Here is a 20,950-nt window from a genome sequence, read left to right as displayed (position 1 = left end):
TTACGTTGACATTTTGATGTCTATTCTTATTTTTAATGCAACAATGTTTATAATTTTTTTTATTAATTATGTAATGTTTAAAACGTATACATTATATTGCAAGTATATATTTACTTAACCATTAACTTCTGCGAGCTTTTCTGTTCAAGCCACTCTCAGGAATCTGGTTATCCCACTTTTGAGAACATATTAACGTAAAGAACCGGACTTTTCAGAAAAGACGTTATAAAATTATTGCGTGTCTAATCCATCAGAGCCCAGTGGATAAATTAAATGTTCGCAGTAATAAAGAAAACAATTTTTAAACATGGAAAATTTTACCCAAAATTCAATGTTCCCGGATGGGAGTCATGAATATTATAATTCATGTTTTTCTTCTCCATTAGACGCTATAAAAGACCAAATTTGGTAAAGATAATCATGATAGTTTCAAAAGAATATAGTTTATGGTTGGCGGTTTTCAAAGCTTATTTATAAAAGATCAAAATATTTACTATTTAATAATAAATAAACAGAGGGTTATGTTCAAATACACTGTACATGCGTAACACGTGTATTTGGACTTCCAAAGATGAAAACTTTATTGATCTGTAAATTATATAGATACAATAAAATGAAATGTTTTGGAGCAACTACGTATACGAAGCATGTTTCTTCAATTAAATTGTTATTATTATTTTCCTGCCATTGGCTGCGCAATGCCTTTACAAAGAAGAGGCCCGTTTTCATGAAGGAAAAGAGCTGGCCGAACAATATAATCCATCTTCTGTCCAAATCTGGTAAAACGCTTATATAAATTGGTATCGAATTCACTACCCCTTTTTTCCGAGGATTTCATGTAAATGGGATGATCCCTATCCACCATCAACCAACAGATTCGAACGCACTCTTTTATGAACGGTTCAACACTCTTCTTCCATTCATGATCTGAAACCAGTTCTCTATAAAAACTCTCATAGACGAGGGCACCCATTTCCTGAATAGATGGTTTCAGCATGGAGTTTGGCTCTACACGTTTCCATAGCGTTAAATCTGCTACTATGTCTGTGTACCTCTTGCTGGAAAAGTCCTTGCAATACTTATATGAATCCTCTGTAATTTGTACCAATTTCTTTATTGCAACTTCCTCTGTCATGCTGTATTTTTCAGACAAATCTACAAAGGCACCTGTCCACTTATCATCGTACAGCTCTGTGAACCGTTCTGCGATATTTGTAGGACTGTATGGGTCAGATCTTGTTATTACTGACAGAGAACCAAGCTGTTTTTTGTTGATATTCTGAGGGATAAAGCTTGGTAAGGACACTGTGAGTTTAGGAGGCAATCTTCTGAATTCAGCATTCCTGAATTTGAAGGCTGAGATGAGTCTGACATCATCAGAATTCATTAACATTTTCAGTTTTGCAATGACCTTGGTGATTTCAGAAATGATACTTGTGATTTTATCTTCCTGTTTTTTTAGGAGAGCCAAGTTTTTGGAATCAATTTCATCAAGATCCGATTTCAGTTTCTGTATAATGTTGTCTATTTCTTTATGCAAGTCTTTACCATGTTCGTTAATAGCAGTCATCAATTCTTCTGAGTTTTTCTTAAGATCAGCTTTCTGAACTGTAATGCCGGATGCAATCTTTTGGTATACAGGATTAATGAAATTTTCTAATTCTTCTAGCTCTTGTTGCAGTACATTTTTGGTTTCGAGGCATTTCAAATTAGAATCAACTAGTTTGTGTCCTTCGTGTTCACCAGAGGAAACACAAAGTGAACAAATAAGAATGTCACATGTTTCACAGTGTAGTTCACATAACTTTGAAGAATGTGTTGAACATTTTGGAGTAGACCCCCTCTTTTTAAATGGCACCACTCTGTGTTCTTGGGATTCATCTAAAAGATGTTCACCCCCGCATGTTGTACACAGATGTATGTGACAAATGGCACAGTAGAGAGGGGGGACCGGGGTCTCACAGAGATGACACCGTAACACATCCTGGGCCCAATTACGCAAAGGATCCATGGTCAGACACCTTTATGGCGTTAACTTTACTACAGTTCTGAAACCAAAAAAAGATAATATTTTGTTTGTTTCTATTAACAATGCAACAACAAAAATCAAAGCCACTATCATTCTCAATTTTGTAAAAACATTTTTTTAAATTGTTCTTATCGATCCATTAAATAATTCACTGGTTTGTCGAGACACCTTAAAAACCTGAATATGTATATAACATAATATATATATATATATATATATATATATATATATATATATATATATATATAATTCTGATTGTAACGCCTCATTTGATTGGCTAAACAAATTCATATATATCGTATAACATAACTTGCCTACGTCACAGTAAGACGCGCGTGCAAAACGTATTAATCCGCTTGACGTTACGTTTAAATTTTGTACAAATTAACATATTTTAACTAATTAATGGGCCTTATTATCTAATTTAGATAGTAGAAAATTAAATTATAAGGAATAAATTTAATTTCTACCTATGTAATACGAGTATAACATAACTTGGAACAGTTTACACTTTTTTATAAACCGCGCGCTTCGCGGTTTATAAAGCGTAAACTGCCCCAAGTTATGTTATATTGTATAACATAGGTAGAAATTAAATTCATTCCTTAAATATTATATATAACAACGATAACCTCGAAAACCAAAGTATACCTCCGCTTCGCGTCTGGTTTTCTCGGGGTGTCAATTTCAACAATTATACCTACCCAAACAGGCACTATTTATATAATGGTCTATAGTGGTTTCGAATAATTTTGCAAAGATAAGACTATATACAGTACTAGAAAAAGAAAAACTAACAAACCTCTACTATCCAACATGGCGACTTAGTTAGCTATTTTCACTTCCTGTCACGCCCAAATGACGATAAAAAAGATCGATAATTTCAGTTATATTTAAGCTAAAAGGGGTATTTTAATCTTTGGAATTTGGATTATTTATATATAAAATATACTTCTTATACTCTTTTTATATTGAAATGGAAATGTTTCATCAGCAACACCTTTGTGGAATGGAAATGAAAACTTGAAAAACTGCTAACGAAAATTAAGAGGTGTGTTGATCCTATATCGCCCTATCTCTTTCTCCTCGTTGCAGAAATTCTTGGAATAATAATTCAAAATAATAAAGACAAAAAAGGTATAAAATTGGTGATGTAGAATATAAGCTGTCACAATATGCAGACGATACATCTCTTATTTCTGATGGTTCTCCCCAAACACTTGATGGCATTAATTCTAAGAGAATTAGACTTCTTTGAAAATATATCTGGTCTTAAAATTAATTTCCAAAAAATAAAAATGGTATGGATAGGTAGCAAAAAATTTTGTAAAGATGTTTTTCGCCATACCCGATGGAAGCACAGGGGCCAAGCCCGTTTTAACATTAATTTCAACGTAACCATAATTAAAGATTTATGGTTACATTGAAATTAATGTTAAAACGGGCTTGGCCCCTGTGGATGGAAGCTAGACTGGAACAACACAGCAATTGACCTTCTCGGAATCAAATTTTCAATTAATCTTGAAGATTTGTCCGTGCTAAACTATACTCCTAAATTATCAGAAATCAATAAAATAATGAATCAATGGATACATAGAAAGCTAACACCGATAGGGAGACTTAATATAATAAAATCATTAATTATACCAAAATTAAATCACTTAATATTGTTAACCCAATCCAGATACAAACTTGATAAAAAAAAAATTGGAAAATGATTTATACCACTTTCTATGGGGAAGCAACATGCATAAAATAAAGAAAAACACTATAATACAAGATTATGAATAAATATGGAGGACTAAAAATGATTGATTACCCAGCATTTATCATTGCCCTAAGATCCAGCTGGATGAAAAGATTATAATTAATTCTAATGCAAAATGGGTAAAACTTTTAGAAACAACCATAGAAACTGAAATATCAGATTTATATGGAAAAGAGGATTAGATTTTACTTTTAAAATGATTAGAAAAATACCAAATTTATTTTGGATGAAGTGTTACTTAGCTGGGCAAAAGTAATAAAATCAACAAGAAAGCAAACTGAAAAACAATTTAATAATGAGATTTTAGGGGACAACCCAAACATTCTGATAGGAAATTCCTCAGTATTTTTAAAAAAAATTATTTTAGAGTAGGGTTTACGCTAATTAGTGATCTGTTTGACTGTAATGTGGATTTTCTTAGCTTAGAAATATTAAATAACATGAAAGTGAATATAAATTTTATTGAATATGCAGGTTTAAAAAAAGCAATAAAAACACATAGGTAATATAGATATGAGCAAAGAACATGGACCTAAAATTCCAAACTCTATTTATCTTTTTTATAGGGATACAAAAGGATGTAAGGACATTTATAACATTTTAATCGAAAATAAAAAAGAACCGATAATCAATTAGATGGAGAGATCTTGGAGAAAATTTCACCGATTTAGAATGGAATAGAATCTACTGTCTCTGTTTTAAAGCGGTTCAAAAAAGTAAACTCAACTGACTTCAATATCAAATTTTACATAGAATTTTACCTACAAATTATTATCTGCACAAGTTGAAATTAATTGATTCTCCCTTATTACGGGCCGCCGGAAGGCGGTCCGTTATTTGATACACATTTAAATATTGTTACTGCGTTTCTGCGGGACAGTTCTTTTTTAATAGAATTAATACTATGCTTATTTTTATGAATTTAAAGTAAATTTGCAGGTAGAAATATGTTTTATGCCTTTTAGAAAATATTACATATTTTTTGTTTTACTCATAAATGAAAAGTAGGTCATACTTAGTAGATTGTCGTATTTGGCGCGTTTTTATCGAGACTATAATCTATTCGGAAAATTTCGGAGTTTTTCATTCTTTTCAAAACAATGCATCAGGATCGGTATGCGGGACATACTAAAGACCTGAAATACTAAAGACCTGAATGTCATTAAATTTTATGTAAATGATGTATTTGAATTTCTATGTGCCGTGTCAAATAAAATGACTTTGCGTGTGTATTTATTATATTTCCATGTAAAATGTGGTAGAAAATATCATGAAATGACATTTATTTTAATTTTATATCATTTATTTACGCAAGAATATGACAGAAATGAAAATTTGAATTGACTGGAAAATTTGAACTTATCCATTTTTATTTTATTATGAGGTCCCTTGAAATCATATATTAAATTAATGCATTAAGTTTTCATTCAATACTATGCAACAACAAAAAACCCAAAATGGTTAACCGTTTGAAATTCATAATCTCCAAGAGAAAAATGAGTTGTTGAATTTTGTATTAGAGTAATGTACAAATCATGCAGTGTGTTCTCTATTACTTCATACTATGGCAATGATCATACAATTTCCGTTAGAAATGCTTTCAGTAACGAAATCGATTCTTTATGATAATAGTAAAATGTTAAACTTCAATCTCAGATGGAGAGAACTAATATAGGCTAGTATTGCTTGCTGTTCAATCCAGATTCATTTATATACTTATATGTATATTTTTGAATAAAATATTTCTTAAACTTACTTCAAAACAAGTTGCTGAAAGTATATTAAAATTTACCATAAAAATTAGTACAACCAACTCTTATTTTCTTCTTTGTGGTGTGTTTTTATGTAAACAATCAATGATTCATACAACAATTATATTTTTGCGGCCCATTTGACGCTTGCGTCAATATGCTTTCTTGTGTAGCTTCTGTAAGACAAATATTGAAACAATTGATCATCTTTTTTATGAATGTTTTTATGTATAAGAACTATGGTGTGATATTAAGGAATGGTTTTTAAATGATTATGATATTTCCATAGTTTTTGATAGGAAATCTGTTTTATTTGGTAAATTTCTAAATCCAAGCATCTATAAAATGTATAATTTAATATCAATGGTTATTAAATGGTATAATTTTGCAACCAAATATAACAAAAACCCATACCTTAGTTTTTAATTAGTTAAACAAATTATGATAAAAAGAGGATTTAGATGTTATTGAAAAACTGTAGATACTCAGATTGTGAAAACCACTGGCAAACAATTTGTGAGAAATTATAACTCTGTTATGAGAAATCATAAGTTTTATGACATCTGTGATCGCTTAAATTATTCTTTTTTAACCGGGTTTTCCAACGGAAAAATCCGGTTATTAAAATGGTGAAAATGGCGGGCGGGCGGCTGCCAAAAGGGTACCCTCATTGTACGGATAACTCCTCCTACAGTTTTCAAGATAGGAAGTTGTTCTTTTGCAGATCAATTGTACATATATCAGAGGTGTGCATATTGCTAGGATTTAGATTTCTGATAATTTATGAAAAAAATACCAGCTTTTGAACTTAGTCATTTTTTGGCAAAATTTTGCATATAGGGTACCCTCATTGTACGGATAACTCCTCCTACAGTTTTTAAGATAGGAAGTTGTTCTTTTGCAGATCAATTGTACTTATATCAGAGGTGTGCATATTGCTAGGATTTAGATTTCTGATAATTTATGAAAAAAATACCAGCTTTTGAACTTAGTCATTTTTTGGCAAAATATTGCATATAGGGTACCCTCATTGTACGGATAACTCCTCCTACAGTTCTCAAGATAGGAAGTTGTTCTTTTGCAGATCAATTGTACATATATCAGAGGTGTGCATATTGCTAGGATTTAGATTTCTGATAATTTATGAAAAAAATACCAGCTTTTGAACTTAGTCATTTTTTGGCAAAATATTGCATATAGGGTACCCTCATTGTACGGATAACTCCTCCTACAGTTTTTAAGATAGGAAGTTGTTCTTTTGCAGATCAATTGTTCATATATCAAAGGTGTGCATATTGCTAGGATTTAGATTTCTGATAATTTATGAAAAAAATACCAGCTTTTGAACTTAGTCATTTTTTGGCAAAATATTGCATATAGGGTACCCTCATTGTACGGATAACTCCTCCTACAGTTCTCAAGATAGGAAGTTGTTCTTTTGCAGATCAATTGTACATATATCAGAGGTGTGAATATTGCTAGGATTTTGATTTCCGATAATTTATGAAAGAAATACTAGCTTTTGAACTTAGTCATTTTTTGGCAAAATGTTGCATATAGGGTACTCCATTTCACTGGATACGTGTTGATAGGATTATGGATACAGTTCACATAAAAGAAAACCCGGTTTGCTGTCACATTGACAGCTTTTCTCTTGTTTAACTATTGACTTGTGAACATATATTTTGATACATGTCCCCCTTTTCTATTGTATTTTTTTATCTTCTTCTTTATCTCCCTTTTTCTTTTTTTATTTACTGCTATTATTTATTTTTTTGGCAAGAAAAACACATGTTTTCACACTATACGGATAATCCATTTTCTTTAGATTAATAAGATATTACAATATGTAGAATCTTGAAATGTATGAAATATGTCTGAAATATGTGTGTATGTGGATTTATTTGTAAATAAAAATTAAAAAATTAAAAAGAAAAAAGAAAAAAAAGAGGTGTGTTGGTAGGTGGTTGGTTACATACCACGCCACCAGAATTTCGATTAATTGTAGACTTGTTTTTTTTCTTTTTTGCTATATATATAATCTGGCTTTTTCTAAGGAAATAATAAACATTTTCAGCATTTCGTTATGCAATGTATTATATACATCTGCATTTGATAAGGAAAATATTTGGTAATACTTTTAAAAAGATGAATTATTCCTTCAATCTTGTTATTTCTCTTTTGTTTAACTAGAGTTACCGTTCTTTTCTAATACTGTAAAAGATTATGATCAGAATACAATGAATTTAAAGTGCAGCTCGTAACGAACTTAACTTCGTTACTCGAGGGAGAGGGTAGGGCAAGGGTGGAGTTGTCTTCGTAGTTAGTAAATGACCGAAATCTCTCCCAAGGACTAATTTCCTCACGTGACTGTATATTCGGTGACTTCATGGAAATCAGTACCGACTTGAAACATCACTTTATCAACATATTCAGAACCGCCCCCTTGCGAGGAGGGTCGCTAATTAAGCGCGGGGAGAATCTTGGACAGCTTCCTGGCTCACGGTATACATGTAAAAGGTTTCATCTGATTCTGGAGACATGGAGAATGTAACATGTCGGCGGGCTAATATCAATGTAGACGTCATAATGAAGAACAATTATGTCATCAACGACCGGCTCAAACCGGAAAAGTCGACGTCTGTGGCGTAGTTTGGGAATAGTTGACGTACAGCCAAAACTTATGATTGCTTCTAATTATTGTCCTCCCCCTATCTTTTATTCTTGCATCTTCTGATCTTTGTATGCCACATAGAAAAGGGGAACAGAGAAGGAGACATACGGACGAACAAATAGACAGACAGGCAGAAGGTCTTATTAAATAAAAAAGTATGGGGTTTTCTTTCGAGCTAAACGTCCTCTTCAATTTGTTCTGCAATTAAACGGTCTGTGTATAGGTAAATGCATACAGGGGACGGGAGGTGGTCAAGGGTATACCTATATTAAGTAATAATATAAAATAGGTTGTCCTATGAAAAATTATTAAACATTTTTTCTTAAAGGGTAAGGGTGGTCACAATGAAATTTAAATGAAAATTATGCTTGCGTTACAGAAATATAATTATGAGCCTATATTCAAGAGTGTGTCCTATATATTACTCAAAGTTCTAGTGTAAGAGGGATTTACAGACAATCATAATGAATGGTGTTATAGCTGTCCTGTTTTATCGGACCCCTTGTTACACAGACAGACAGATGTAATAATTAGCATATAATATCGTTGTGGTGGCGAAAGCATGTGCATTAGAAGAAAGCGCGTGATGTGCATGCAATTATAAGAATAACCGAGTAGTGGGAGTCACTTGGCGATGAATAAAAAGTATGTAAGTATAATGGAATAGACTCGGGACGCGTGCGGAGCATTATATCGCCTGGAGAATGTAGCAAATGATGCCTAGCCGCATTCCGCCGGTCCATTGTCCTCAAAGATCGGCAACGGGGGCCACCATCTGTATTCATAGGGATGATTTGTGTACAGAGGGATGATTTGTGTAATTAATGTCATCGATATCAGATTCAGGCACCACAGAAATGATGAGCTCTCTCTCTCTCTCTCTCTCTCTCTCTCTCTCTCTCTCTCTCTCTCTCTCTCTGTGTGTGTGTGTGTGTGACTCAGTCACACAATAAAGAACATGTGATCTAACATCTTCACACAGGCACAGATGTGCACACACATACACACACATGCTTATTCATAAATATCGCTGCATGACCCGCGGTCTATCACTTTTCATATACTGATAATTTGCCTGCCATTTTCCTCTGTTAATCATAAAGAACACACGGATACAACATATTGTAGAATGACTCACTTAACGAGCAGAAAACGAGAAGTAAAAAATGCAAATTGGTTCTCTCTCTCTCTCTCTCTCTCTCTCTCTCTCTGTAATTCTCATAGTGTGCCCGATAGTTTATTCATTCGCTCATTCGCTTTTCTGTTTTACAAACATTCACTTTTAATTCACTTTAATTTACTCCTAGACCTGCATGAATTCTTTTATATTTTCTCGCATGCATGGTTTTTCGATATAAATTTTTCCGTGTGCACTTTCTTTTCTTTCTTTTACAGTACTACTGTTGTAAAAATAGACAAAACAGCTAAATCCTTAGATCTGAGAAATTATCATTCGTCAGTCATCAAGCTCTGAACGAAACAATCCCCGTACATTATGTATAGATAGGATCGGAGGCTATAAAACTATGTGAAGATTCACCATTTACTATCCCAACTTTTGTCCACATGACACAATACAAACAGTTTATGAAAAGACAGCGAGTATAAGAAAACAACGAGGCCCATTCATTCCCTAAATCAGGTCACAGGTAACCAAAAAAGAAAAAAAAAGCCAGCTTTCATTCATATGCGCCCCTCATTACGGCTGAAGTGCATTCCAACCCCATTGATAAGCAGGTTAGAGACGGGCCGGAACTACTTTTTTTCCCATCCTTTTAAACATTTCTTTTACAAATAAATACTTAGTCTTTTTTCACAGTACAATGATTTGTTATGTCTAGTGCGTGACGAGCAAGGCTTTAAACATGCCACAGGTGTATATAGGTAAGACATGGGGGCTTGGTATGACCTGACCACAAAATGTGTTATTTCATAATTCATTTTTTTCAAAATACGGTGTACGTCAAGCATATATAAGTATATGTAGACAAATATATATGTACATACTCTCTGACTCGAGATTTACGTGAATTTTAAGTACACTTAAGTATATTTTACGTCCCGTCACAAACGGTGTAAAGAATCTGTCGTCTTATAATTATATGTACATAGACCTTCACTGCGAAGTTTTAAAAGTCTATATGATTAGGAACTGTACATAAGACTAAGTGATTTTATGAAAGAAAGTCTCTTTAATGAACTTCGTAAATGTAATCCCAACAAAGTCCTGTAACTTCGTTAGTATAGAATGGCCATTCCTTACTAATTGCTTAATGTTGATGCAGTATATATAGGAAGATTATACGAACAAACAAAAATTCATTAACTATATTTACGAGCCATTGTTGAATTTTCTAAACGACGAAGGTAAAATAGTCAAAATAGTCTTCCTTAGAAATACTTCAATATTCAGCTAGACACCCCCCCTCTCTCTCTCTCTCTCTCTCTCTCTCTCTCTCTCTCTCTCTCTCTCTCTCTCTCTCTCTCTCTCTCTCTCTCTCTCCTGAAGTGCATTAATACAAATGCATCAATATTATCAATATCATTATTACATTAGCAGAACAGGATTTAACGGTATAATAAAAAAATCTAACTACTAAAGACAGAAACGTTATCACGTGTATCGTTTTTATATTTCACATTTTACAAAGTTTACACATTTGAATTTTTTTTAAAGTAAAAAGCTAAATTCATTCTCGTGTATGCCCATCGATCATGCCTAAAACTTTTGATATGTGTAAAATAATTGATAATGCACTCTTCAAAAAAACATTGGTGCCCTTTACTCAAAAGTTCTGGTTATAAAGAATATAAAACGAAAATTCTTTTTTTTCCCAAGACTAATAAAGTTTTATCGTTTTGCATACGTAAGACATTGTTTCATGGTTGGTTCTTTGATTAACAATTTTCTATACGTAAATATTACGTGGGTGGGGTAAATAGTTTTGTGTGAGAAAATTCATCGCAACCCCCCCCCCCCACCCCCACCCCTACACCAACCAACCCACCACTTAACCGATTTAACGGACCTAATTTAAGGGGACTGGAGGTCAACAAATAAGCCATAATATCTCCCTATCTCTACGAGCCATTGTTGAATTTTCTAAACGACGAAGGTAAATAGTCTTCCTTAGATATACTTCAATATCAAGCTTGACACTCTCTCTCTCTCTCTCTCTCTCTCTCTCTCTCTCTCTCTCTCTCTCTCTCTCTCTCTCTCTCTCTCGTACGCCATCCTACAAAGTACGCAATAATTTTGCCGCAATTCACTTTGTCCGCGAACTTTTCTAACAACCCTCGTATTTTATCTTTTAACGTTTGAACATTTTCTGTGTTATGATTAAGAACTCTTCTTTTTAAGGAAATTAATGAAAGCTAAAAATGGTTACGACCACTGAGACCTCTTAAACGCACTTAGTTTATACATACATCAGCAGTTTTTGACATATTTTGGCCAACCTAAACTTGACCTAAATTATATAAAGAATAGATATCTACGTGATATACTGTCCCTGGGATACTATAACCGGAGGAACTAAACACCCGGTATAGGGAACAAGCACGCACATTTACCGGGTATGATGCCAGAATCGATAATAATTAATTTTGTGTGCATATGTTTCGTGGTGCACGTCTGCAAAGTTGTCGGGAGGAAGGGGGGGGGGTTGATTGACTCAGAGGGACATACAATGGCGTTAAAAGTAGGTTATTGGGCTAGATCATGAGATATCAACAGGCAGATATCAACGTACTTGTCGGTTGTCAAAAGTTACTTATCATGCATTACTTTCTCTTTCATCTTTTTCTCATTTCGTGTAATTTACAAATTCGTTGTACACGACAGGGGATACAATGTTTGTTTCAACATATGAATTATACATTTGAGTGTGGTTTAATTGTACAATGTACTAACTTTGCCATTAAATGAGAGAGTTTAATTTGTGTAGGGGTTTTGTGTGGAGGGTTTTGTCCTCATTAACTTTGCCTGTCAAAATTAACTTTTTCCTTTTGACCACAATTTAAAAGTACTTGAATTCATAATAAAAGGCTTTGTTTAACTCTTTGTCGAGTTAATCATAGTCAGCACATTTAATCGTTACTATAAATCAATCTGTAAAAAAGAGACACAAAACAAGTTTATGCTAACGACACATTTGTACAATTTTATTATAATGCTTGAAAATATGATTGAATTAATTAATTAATTAATTAATCCTTAAGTTAAATCCTTTTCCGAACCATGAAACATCGCCACTGAGTCATGTGCTCAACAAGTTTAAATGAATACCAGTGTTAATTCTTTCCGTAAAATATATTCTTTTGTTAATAATAGAAATGTATTGCAAACGGAGATGTCATGATAATATTTGGCGTGTAACTTTTTAATTGTATACAACTATATACTCCAACCCCCCAACCCCCCCCCCCCCCCCTCGTATCTCATATAGTTATGGTTTGTAATATATGATAAATATGTACGTATAAAACTAGTTTCTCAACGCAAACAAACAAAAACTCATAAAAAGAGGAAAACTTTATTACGTAAAGTTGAAAAAAAAATTCCTGATTGTGTCCTTTCTAATAAATGATTCATTTCTTAAGAACAATAAAAATCGGCTTGTTGCAGAATTATTTGAGAAACTAGTTTATGGTGTCTGCTAAATTGAGGTTTTCCAGGTGTCACAAACGCCAGGTAAATCTTACCTGCATGGATAGAGTCGCTCGATCGTCGAGCCTAATTACGATGATTGATAACCCCACTTACCTGCATGTCTTCAGATAACGAAAATTGAATACCTGTCTGCATGCATCTACAAACGGACCTTCCCATTTAATAAATTATTTTAACAATCGAAACGCCGTTATCTCTTTCAATCTTCACTCTTACTCACTTACTTCAGACATAATATCAATCAATATTCTATTTTTTATCGGTCTTTTTCACTTTTTTTTTCAAAAGCAATTACAAGGACATTTGGTTAAATAAATTTATATATGCGCACTAAAACACCTATTCCCCCTCAAATGCACTAATTCCCTTTCTGCAATTGTCTAGTTTGTCAAATCTCGAAAGAAACGTTGCGAAAAAGCCCAGGGCAGGGTTTTTTTTGTTTAATTGGTGTCTGAAGAAACTAAACTGGTCCTTACAGCGTTTTCTCGGTGCAAACTCATACAGAATACAGGGATATTGTTCTCTTTGATCTGTTCAACAAGCTTGTCTACAAGCTCCCTTTCAACTTGTGGACGTTCCTGTAATGTGATTGAAAAATCTCCTGCATTGTATAGATTCTCCTTATCCTCTCTTGTAATGATTTTACCTCACATATCGGATTTCTTTGATTTTTTTCTTCTTCCCATTTTTGTTTCTATTTTGGTCTGCGTGTGAGCAGGTGGTATTTTTCTTACATATAAAAATATCAATTTTTGTCTGAAACAGCTGAAAACACTAATTTTGATATTCATTTTTAATTTTGTCTTTTTTTTTTTTGGTTCTCTCAAATGCGTGTTTAATAGGATTCATATAATTATGTAAGTTTTGCATTGACACTACACATCTCATTTTCGCCATTCTTCGCTAAATCTACGCCCCCCCCCCCCATGCACACACAATGATGTCGATTTCATTTATAATCTTTTTTCTTAAGCCTCTATGCATGATTTTTTTATGGCATTATATCGCAAAAACAGTATCTTTCATGGTATTACTAAAGCGCATATGCTGTAACAAATGAATTACTCGTGCCTTTCGTGATTACACGTGGGGGAACAATCACGTGAATTTTTAAAATACTCACGTGAAATTTACGATTTTCAATTTTCACAAATTTACATTACTTTTTGTTTTGCTGTATCATACGAAATCATATTTTGTGTACTAGGCCTATACTTAGTTTAAAAAGAAGCGAACTCATTATAAAATTCATTGAACGAAAATATCGCTTCGCAAAATTCAGTAGCGCTCATAAAAAAAATGACTTAGTTGCAAATGGCCGCTAAAATGTTATGTTAAAGAGGTAGTTCATAAATATACTGTAAAACACGTTTCGGTGACTTTAACAGAATTATCCTGAACAATGCTGTTAATTTGTTTAAGTACAAAGTTTGAACAAACTAGTCCGGAAGTTTGAAGATGGAAAACTACGGAAAGTATCTTCGGTATGGGTGGTTCCAATACGACTTATAACCGTGTTAGCAAATTGGAATGAAAACTTTACAGAAATTACATGCATATCAATATGCATGCGACTGTTTCACTTTATCGATTTTTTTTCGTTGAAATATTCAGTCGTTTTACACAAAAGCAGTGTCAATTTAAGAAAAGCTCTAAAATTGTAATGAAGAAATTGGGATATGTCTTATATATCACACAGGTAAATCAATTTGTCCTTGTACTGAACTTCTCAGTGAATACACAAGATCGATTGATCCTCACCTAGCACCTTTGATCGACAAAACTCCCCGGTAACTCAGCGTCATCACCGCATTAGTCAGCAGACGACAAAGCTGTCACGTGGCTTAAACGTTGTTACAATGAATAGATACATTGTAGATGCGTACAAATGCTATAGGGTTTCTTTTTTTAAGATCTGATAAAACATAAAATATGCATACTAATTACTTTCTTCACGTACATGCATGGGTATTATTGTTAGTACAAAACTTAATGATTTCATGCTGATTTTTTGGATTTTACTCAATTTATAACTCATTTTGTTAAAATGATTAAGATATTCTCAATTTTGGTATAATCATACATGTATACAAAATGTATTAATACATATATTGCACTGAAAACTTTACAGCGACATATTGACCCAAACATGTAGAAATGCATGTACACAAAAATCATGATTTAAAGTTTTCACACCCTACATGCATATGATATTCCATAAAAAACAAAAATGTAGAGTTTGATACTCAGGTAAAAGAACTGATCTTGAACATATAGAAGTTACATGAACTAACAGAATAAGGACTGCATAACAGGTATTTTAGACTGATCTGTCGCACAGATGAATGTACTAAACTCTGATATTCCATAAGATATACATTATACATCATCGCTTTTTTAAGCGCAGTCAAATGCACACAAATCCAAGACATACGTCTTCTCTTGATTTATATTTATACTTTCGCACTGGCGAAATTAATATAGAAATTGGTAGGTGGAACTCAACGTGAAGACCACAATTGCGGCTTATGTGAAGCCAATCAAATTGGCGATGAATTTAATCATGTAGTGCATTGTCACATGTAAGAAAAAAATGTTTAGTAATTATTCTCCAAAAAACGCAAACACGTTAAAATCTAGAACACTTATGTCATATTCAAACCATGTAATTCTTATGAAATTGTGTTCTTTAATTGGTATAATATTTGATCTAGTCGGTCATCCTATGTAACAACTATATAAATTCATTGGGGTTTTTTTTCTCTTCTGTTTCTTTTTTTGTAAATCCTGCTTTTCTTATAATTTTGTATATAATTCTTCTGTACCTCATGTAACATATGTTTTGAGTGATAATAAACTAACTTGAAGGCATGTCACAATCTTTTTTCTATTAAAACACCTGGCCAATTTTATTAGAAATTATGCGTCTTGTTAATAGAGCAAACACTTTAGATGTCCCATTCTCCATTTCTTAAAATCAATTCCGTTAAAAACCACAGTACGGAAAGGAAACGAAAAAAATATCATTATTAAATATAATTATTAAGCAGTTTAAAGTGCGCCAAGTGGTTGCGGCTTTAGGAATCAAAAAATAAAATATCACATGCAGACATGGTTTTTTTTTGTTCATTTCCTGCATGACAAGTTAATAACTGCGACCGATTAGTCACACTGTATTTTTGCCAAGCTTCTTTAGAATGAATAAAGACCCTATCCGTCTCTCTAGGACCACGACTCTCGCGCCTTCGTGTTTACACGACTGTCACAAAGACCAGTCGGCGAGATTTCGTTTCTCGGATACCCGAATGTACCTACTTACCCCAACTTCATAAACTTTTAAAGAAACTAGGATTGTAAATATATACACCTCAGAGTCTACGCTTTGGTCTACATCTTAACTCGATGAATGAAACACCTCGTCGTTGATAGGGGCTCTTTTTCATTAACTTCCAAGGGTGCACCTTTTTCTTCCCGTCTTTCAACAAAGGGGGTCTAATGTGTGTACGAGGTTAATATCGTGTCTGCATGGGAAGGAATTTGTCACAGCTCTGCGCATTCGTTTGACAGACGAACTAAGAAAATGAAGGGGGGACATTACATCACTTTGTGTGGGTCTCTATCGCAACTCATAAATGGAGAGAGAGAGAGAGAGAGAGAGAGAGAGAGAGAGAGAAGAGAAGAGAAGAGAGAGAGAAGAACTATTACCTTGACGTAAAGAAATATTAGTACATGTATATACAAAACAAATAAAAACAATTGTTTCTTTTATATTTATCATAGGCACGTAGCATCGTTTTTGAAAGTGGGGGGGGGGGGCAGACTCATCCAAAAAATCTTGACAGGCAAAAAAAGAAAAGAAAAACATTCCAAAATCCTTATCCGTGGGGGAGGGGGGGGGGGGGGGCTGGCGTATAACTTCAATTTCACTCTTCATATCCTTATTTTCAATCCAATTTTTTACATACTCCCAAAGGGGGGGGGGGGGGTCAACTCCATGATAATTCAATTTTTCATATGTAAAATATGAAAATTTGTTCCTGCGAGAAAAAGTGGGGGGGGGGGGGGCAGATTTGTATTGATATTTAGAATACAATTGTTGGAAAACGGATAACTTGCTCAAGTTAAAAAAATATCGAATTCTCTTCTTTTTTTCATACCAGTAACATATTCTTTTATGAGATTTTGACATCCACGAAACTACGTCCTAAACATTGAAAAAAAGATAAGTTCGACTGCTATTATGTCTTATATAAACTTCACATCGTTTTAATGAAGTCGCTTTCCCATTTTTAAGTACACTGACATTTTCGTAAGAGGACCCATAAACCGCTTGGGACAAAAGCAGAGAAAAAGCCACAAGTATCTCGACAAACACTTCATCTACATATTTCCATTCCCTGTCAACAACAATCCCAAGGGATGCTTACGATGTAAATCACTCTGCTCTGACCGATCACGGGGTCATCCATGAAGTTCACGGGGTCAACTCGTGACCTCTCTCGATCCCCGTCAAAACATAAAGGAATGTGTATATATTTCGTACGTTTCCCCTACTTTTCTTTTTATTCGAGGCCCACGATTACAAGAAAAGGTCACTGTCTTAGACAGACCGGTCATGTAGTGCAAAGGTTGTTTACTTTTTTATATTTGCCTTCTAGGGTAGAAGATTGGGGGGGGGGGATGAGAGGTCGCTAACTTACCTTGTATATAAATGTATTTGGAAAACAATACATTTTTGACCTCTGCGGTAGAAATTCGTGAGGGCGGGGGAGTGGGGTAGGAGGGGAACAGGGGAGGAATAGGGGGTCATCTAAAATATATTATGAAAACTTCTTCGAAATAACCATAGTGCATGATTTCCTATTCATGTACTTTTAACTTTTATGTTAGATAGAAATGCAAATTTGGGGATTAGATAAAACTCGATACGAAGACTTGAAAATATGTGAAAATGTAAATGTGTTTCTGATCTGTATACTTGAAATTCATAAGCGAAATTGCGATCGGGTTCACTAGCTTTTCATAATGAAATTATGAAAATAATCCCCCTTACCCACCCCACTCAATAGTTCAGATGAATGTTAAATAAATGCATTAATTTGAGGTACATTTTTAACCTTTAAAAATGTATTATGTCAAGTGCCTTTGAATTTAACCATAGGGGAGTACATATATAAAACAATTACACAGTCAGTTTTTTTGCAATCTAAATGTATCCTTATTTGAAGTTTTGGATAATACACCAGTAATTGCATCGTCGGAACCCACGGGTTTTCTATCCGTTACACTGTTGAAAGCAGTGTAACGGACAGAAAACCCGTGGGTTCCGACGATGCAGTAATTGAAAATTATAATCTTCATTTTATGTACCAGAATATGTGTATATACAATTGATCATGTAAGCAACGATTTTAAGAAAAGAAAAAGAAATTGATTCTAGTCGACATTTTATCCATTTACATTACTGCTTAACTATATCTCAGGCTACAAAATATAGAAACTGTTTGTTATCATGGAAACGCTCTGTGATCTACATGAATATACAGAAAAACAATATACACAACGATTCACTGACCATACTTATTAGACCCTGCAGGAGATACAAACCTACAATTTGCTGAAATTAAAGCAACTGAGTTTTTGGCTAGTATTTCTGGAAATCAAAGTCAATCGAACTCCAGCTGACCCTCTGAAGCTGGCCCTATTTCACGACAAATTGTAGACTCATAGACCTTACTTGCCACACAAGTCCATATATTTTTGCAGCTCTTGGGATGCAGGTGTGCTGAGAGTGTGACAAAATCAAAATGATTCTATATAGAGTTTAATACACCAATGGTCTCAAAAAACGAAGAAAAAACCTTATTTTTTAAATCTAGAATCAAATTTATTTTCTTGCCACACAAGACTAGGACTGCTTTTTTCAACAGAACTTACGACTTATGACCAAATTAATGAATGCTAATTTAAAAACAAACAAATCAATATTTCATTTTCATGGCTGTAAAATATTTTCATGGATATCAGAGTAGTTTTATTAGGAGTTGATTTTTAATCAACTCTCCTATGCAGTCACTCGGACAAACCGAAAGTGAAACAGTGTTTGGACCTCAGCACAAATCATAGCTCCTGACAAGACTTAGTTCTTGAAAATAATTGATGAATTCGATGTGATGTATGCTAAAGCATTGTTTTTGAAGGAAACTTATTTACAAATACCTTTAAAATAGTCAGATTTTAAATGGTACGAACAATTTAAATATTTTTTGTAGTCGTATGTATTCCTACGCCAGAGTTCAATATAGTCTCGTTCAACTCGACGCTCGGCTGTCTCCGTGAGACTAGAGTTCAATATAAAATAATTACTTGGATCCATACAATTTTCGAGAAATATTTCTACCACTGATACATATATATAGTTTGATTGAATTAATTTTATCTTTAAATATTATTTAACATGATTCATATGGAGGTTTCTCGACATTCTAGTCGAAAAAGTTCAAAAATTCATATTATAAAAATATAAGTAATTCAAATTAGAAACTACGTATACATGTACTTGTCATGCAAAATAACATATCATTGATTTTAAAATAAATAAACATCGACAAAATCAACTCCCGTCAGTTCTTCAGTACTTTGATTAATATGGTTATGTCTACGTTTTGTTCTATAAATATCATTCCATGAGACTAAAATATTTACGACTCTGTCGGAAGTTCTTTTGTAAAACGCAGCCCTGGTTTCAATTAAAAGGACCTATGCAGGGGTTGGGTGGGTGGGAGTTAATGATGGGAGGGAAAGGACCAATGGATATATATTGAATATGTGAAAAAACAAAACGTTTTTTCCATCTCTGTACTCCAATGATTAAGTTTTAAATGATTTCAAAAACGAAAATGAAATCGCTTAAAAAATATTTATTTATTTATTGTATTCATTTATATATTTTATCTAAAATTTAAATCCCTTCTCCTTTTTTTATATTTTATCAATAGATGTGTATGTACTCGATCATAGCTGAAAAAAAATTCAAACTCAAAGGTGGTATCTTATACATACATGTATATACACTCGCTCGACGCTGCAGAAATTTCAAACTTGAAGGCTATATCTTATATATACATATTGATAGATGACAGAGATTCAATGGTGCTTTATGATGACAGATATATGACGTCAGCTGAATGAACTCGTCGACAAAAGCAACGCGCACACTTAAAAAAAATCAAAAGAAAAGGTCAATTTAGAGGAAAACTAGGTCGTTCGAAACTAAAACACAGTTAACCTAAGGTTTTTTTTTTTATCTTTGTCGTTGTGAAAATGAAATGTAAATCTTAATGAGGAAATATTTATGGCAAAGTGGCACTAAGTAAATACGAAACTCGGTAATTATTAAATGCGTGTGTAATTGAACACTCTGCTTTTACTTAAATACCTGATATATGCTCCATATAAGCTTCGCACAGCTTCAAAGAACAGATAAGTGCATGAATTATATCTTTCACAAAAAAACTATGCAACAAAGCTAAATTATAGCGAAAACAACCAACAAAGAAAATTATATATAGCGTGTTCAAAAGACCCCTCGTATCTATATATCAAAATGGTTGAACAAAAATAAATATTTGAAATTATTACGTGAGAGTGTTATTTTGACTAGACAAAAAAAAAACTAAGATTAAATCTATCTAGAGGGTCAAAGTTTTATAGCTAGTCGTCATAGTATCTGTGTTGAAAGCCATGAAAATGATACCCCCCCCCCCTATGGGTCAATGCTCAAGAAAACGTCGAACCCTTCTCGGCAGACGTTAATTGACAGTTCCAATGAATTGTCCTAAAATTCTCGCTTAGTTTTTCTCACTTTTTTCTTTCTTTTATTCTTTTCTTTCTTTCATTCATTCATTCAGCCTTCATTGTAACTTATCGAGCGAAAGAATGACCCTTTCATTGAGCAAGCAATCGACCAGCTGCGGAAAGGCAGCATAATAAACGACAGAGGGCCAAAACAGTGCGACGTTTGTTCATCTGTACACCCCCCCCCTCCCCTCCCTTT

General features: G+C 33.5%; 1 protein-coding gene across 1 annotated transcript; it reads right to left on the bottom strand.

The window, feature by feature from the left end:
- Positions 1 to 563: 563 nt before the first annotated feature.
- Positions 564 to 2,951, bottom strand: LOC105328784 (uncharacterized). Its single transcript, XM_011429793.4, has 2 exons — positions 2,832 to 2,951; positions 564 to 2,048 (listed from the first exon to the last, which is right to left on the bottom strand). The coding sequence occupies exon 2, from the start codon at positions 2,009 to 2,011 to the stop codon at positions 674 to 676; it is 1,338 nt and encodes a 445-aa protein (XP_011428095.3). The 5' UTR covers positions 2,012 to 2,048; positions 2,832 to 2,951; the 3' UTR covers positions 564 to 673.
- Between the last annotated feature and the right edge of the window lie 17,999 nt (positions 2,952 to 20,950).

Source organism: Magallana gigas, chromosome 4 (genome assembly GCF_963853765.1).
Source record: "Magallana gigas chromosome 4, xbMagGiga1.1, whole genome shotgun sequence".
NCBI classification, from domain to species: domain Eukaryota; kingdom Metazoa; phylum Mollusca; class Bivalvia; order Ostreida; family Ostreidae; genus Magallana; species Magallana gigas.
Note: the sequence above shows the minus strand (reverse complement) of the source record. Positions and strands in the feature narration are given on the sequence as shown.

What these genes read in the sequence shown, in the direction of transcription:
- LOC105328784 (XM_011429793.4), bottom strand. Translation starts at nt 2,011, where the DNA reads ATGGATCCTTTGCGTAATTGGGCCCAGGATGTGTTACGGTGTCATCTC.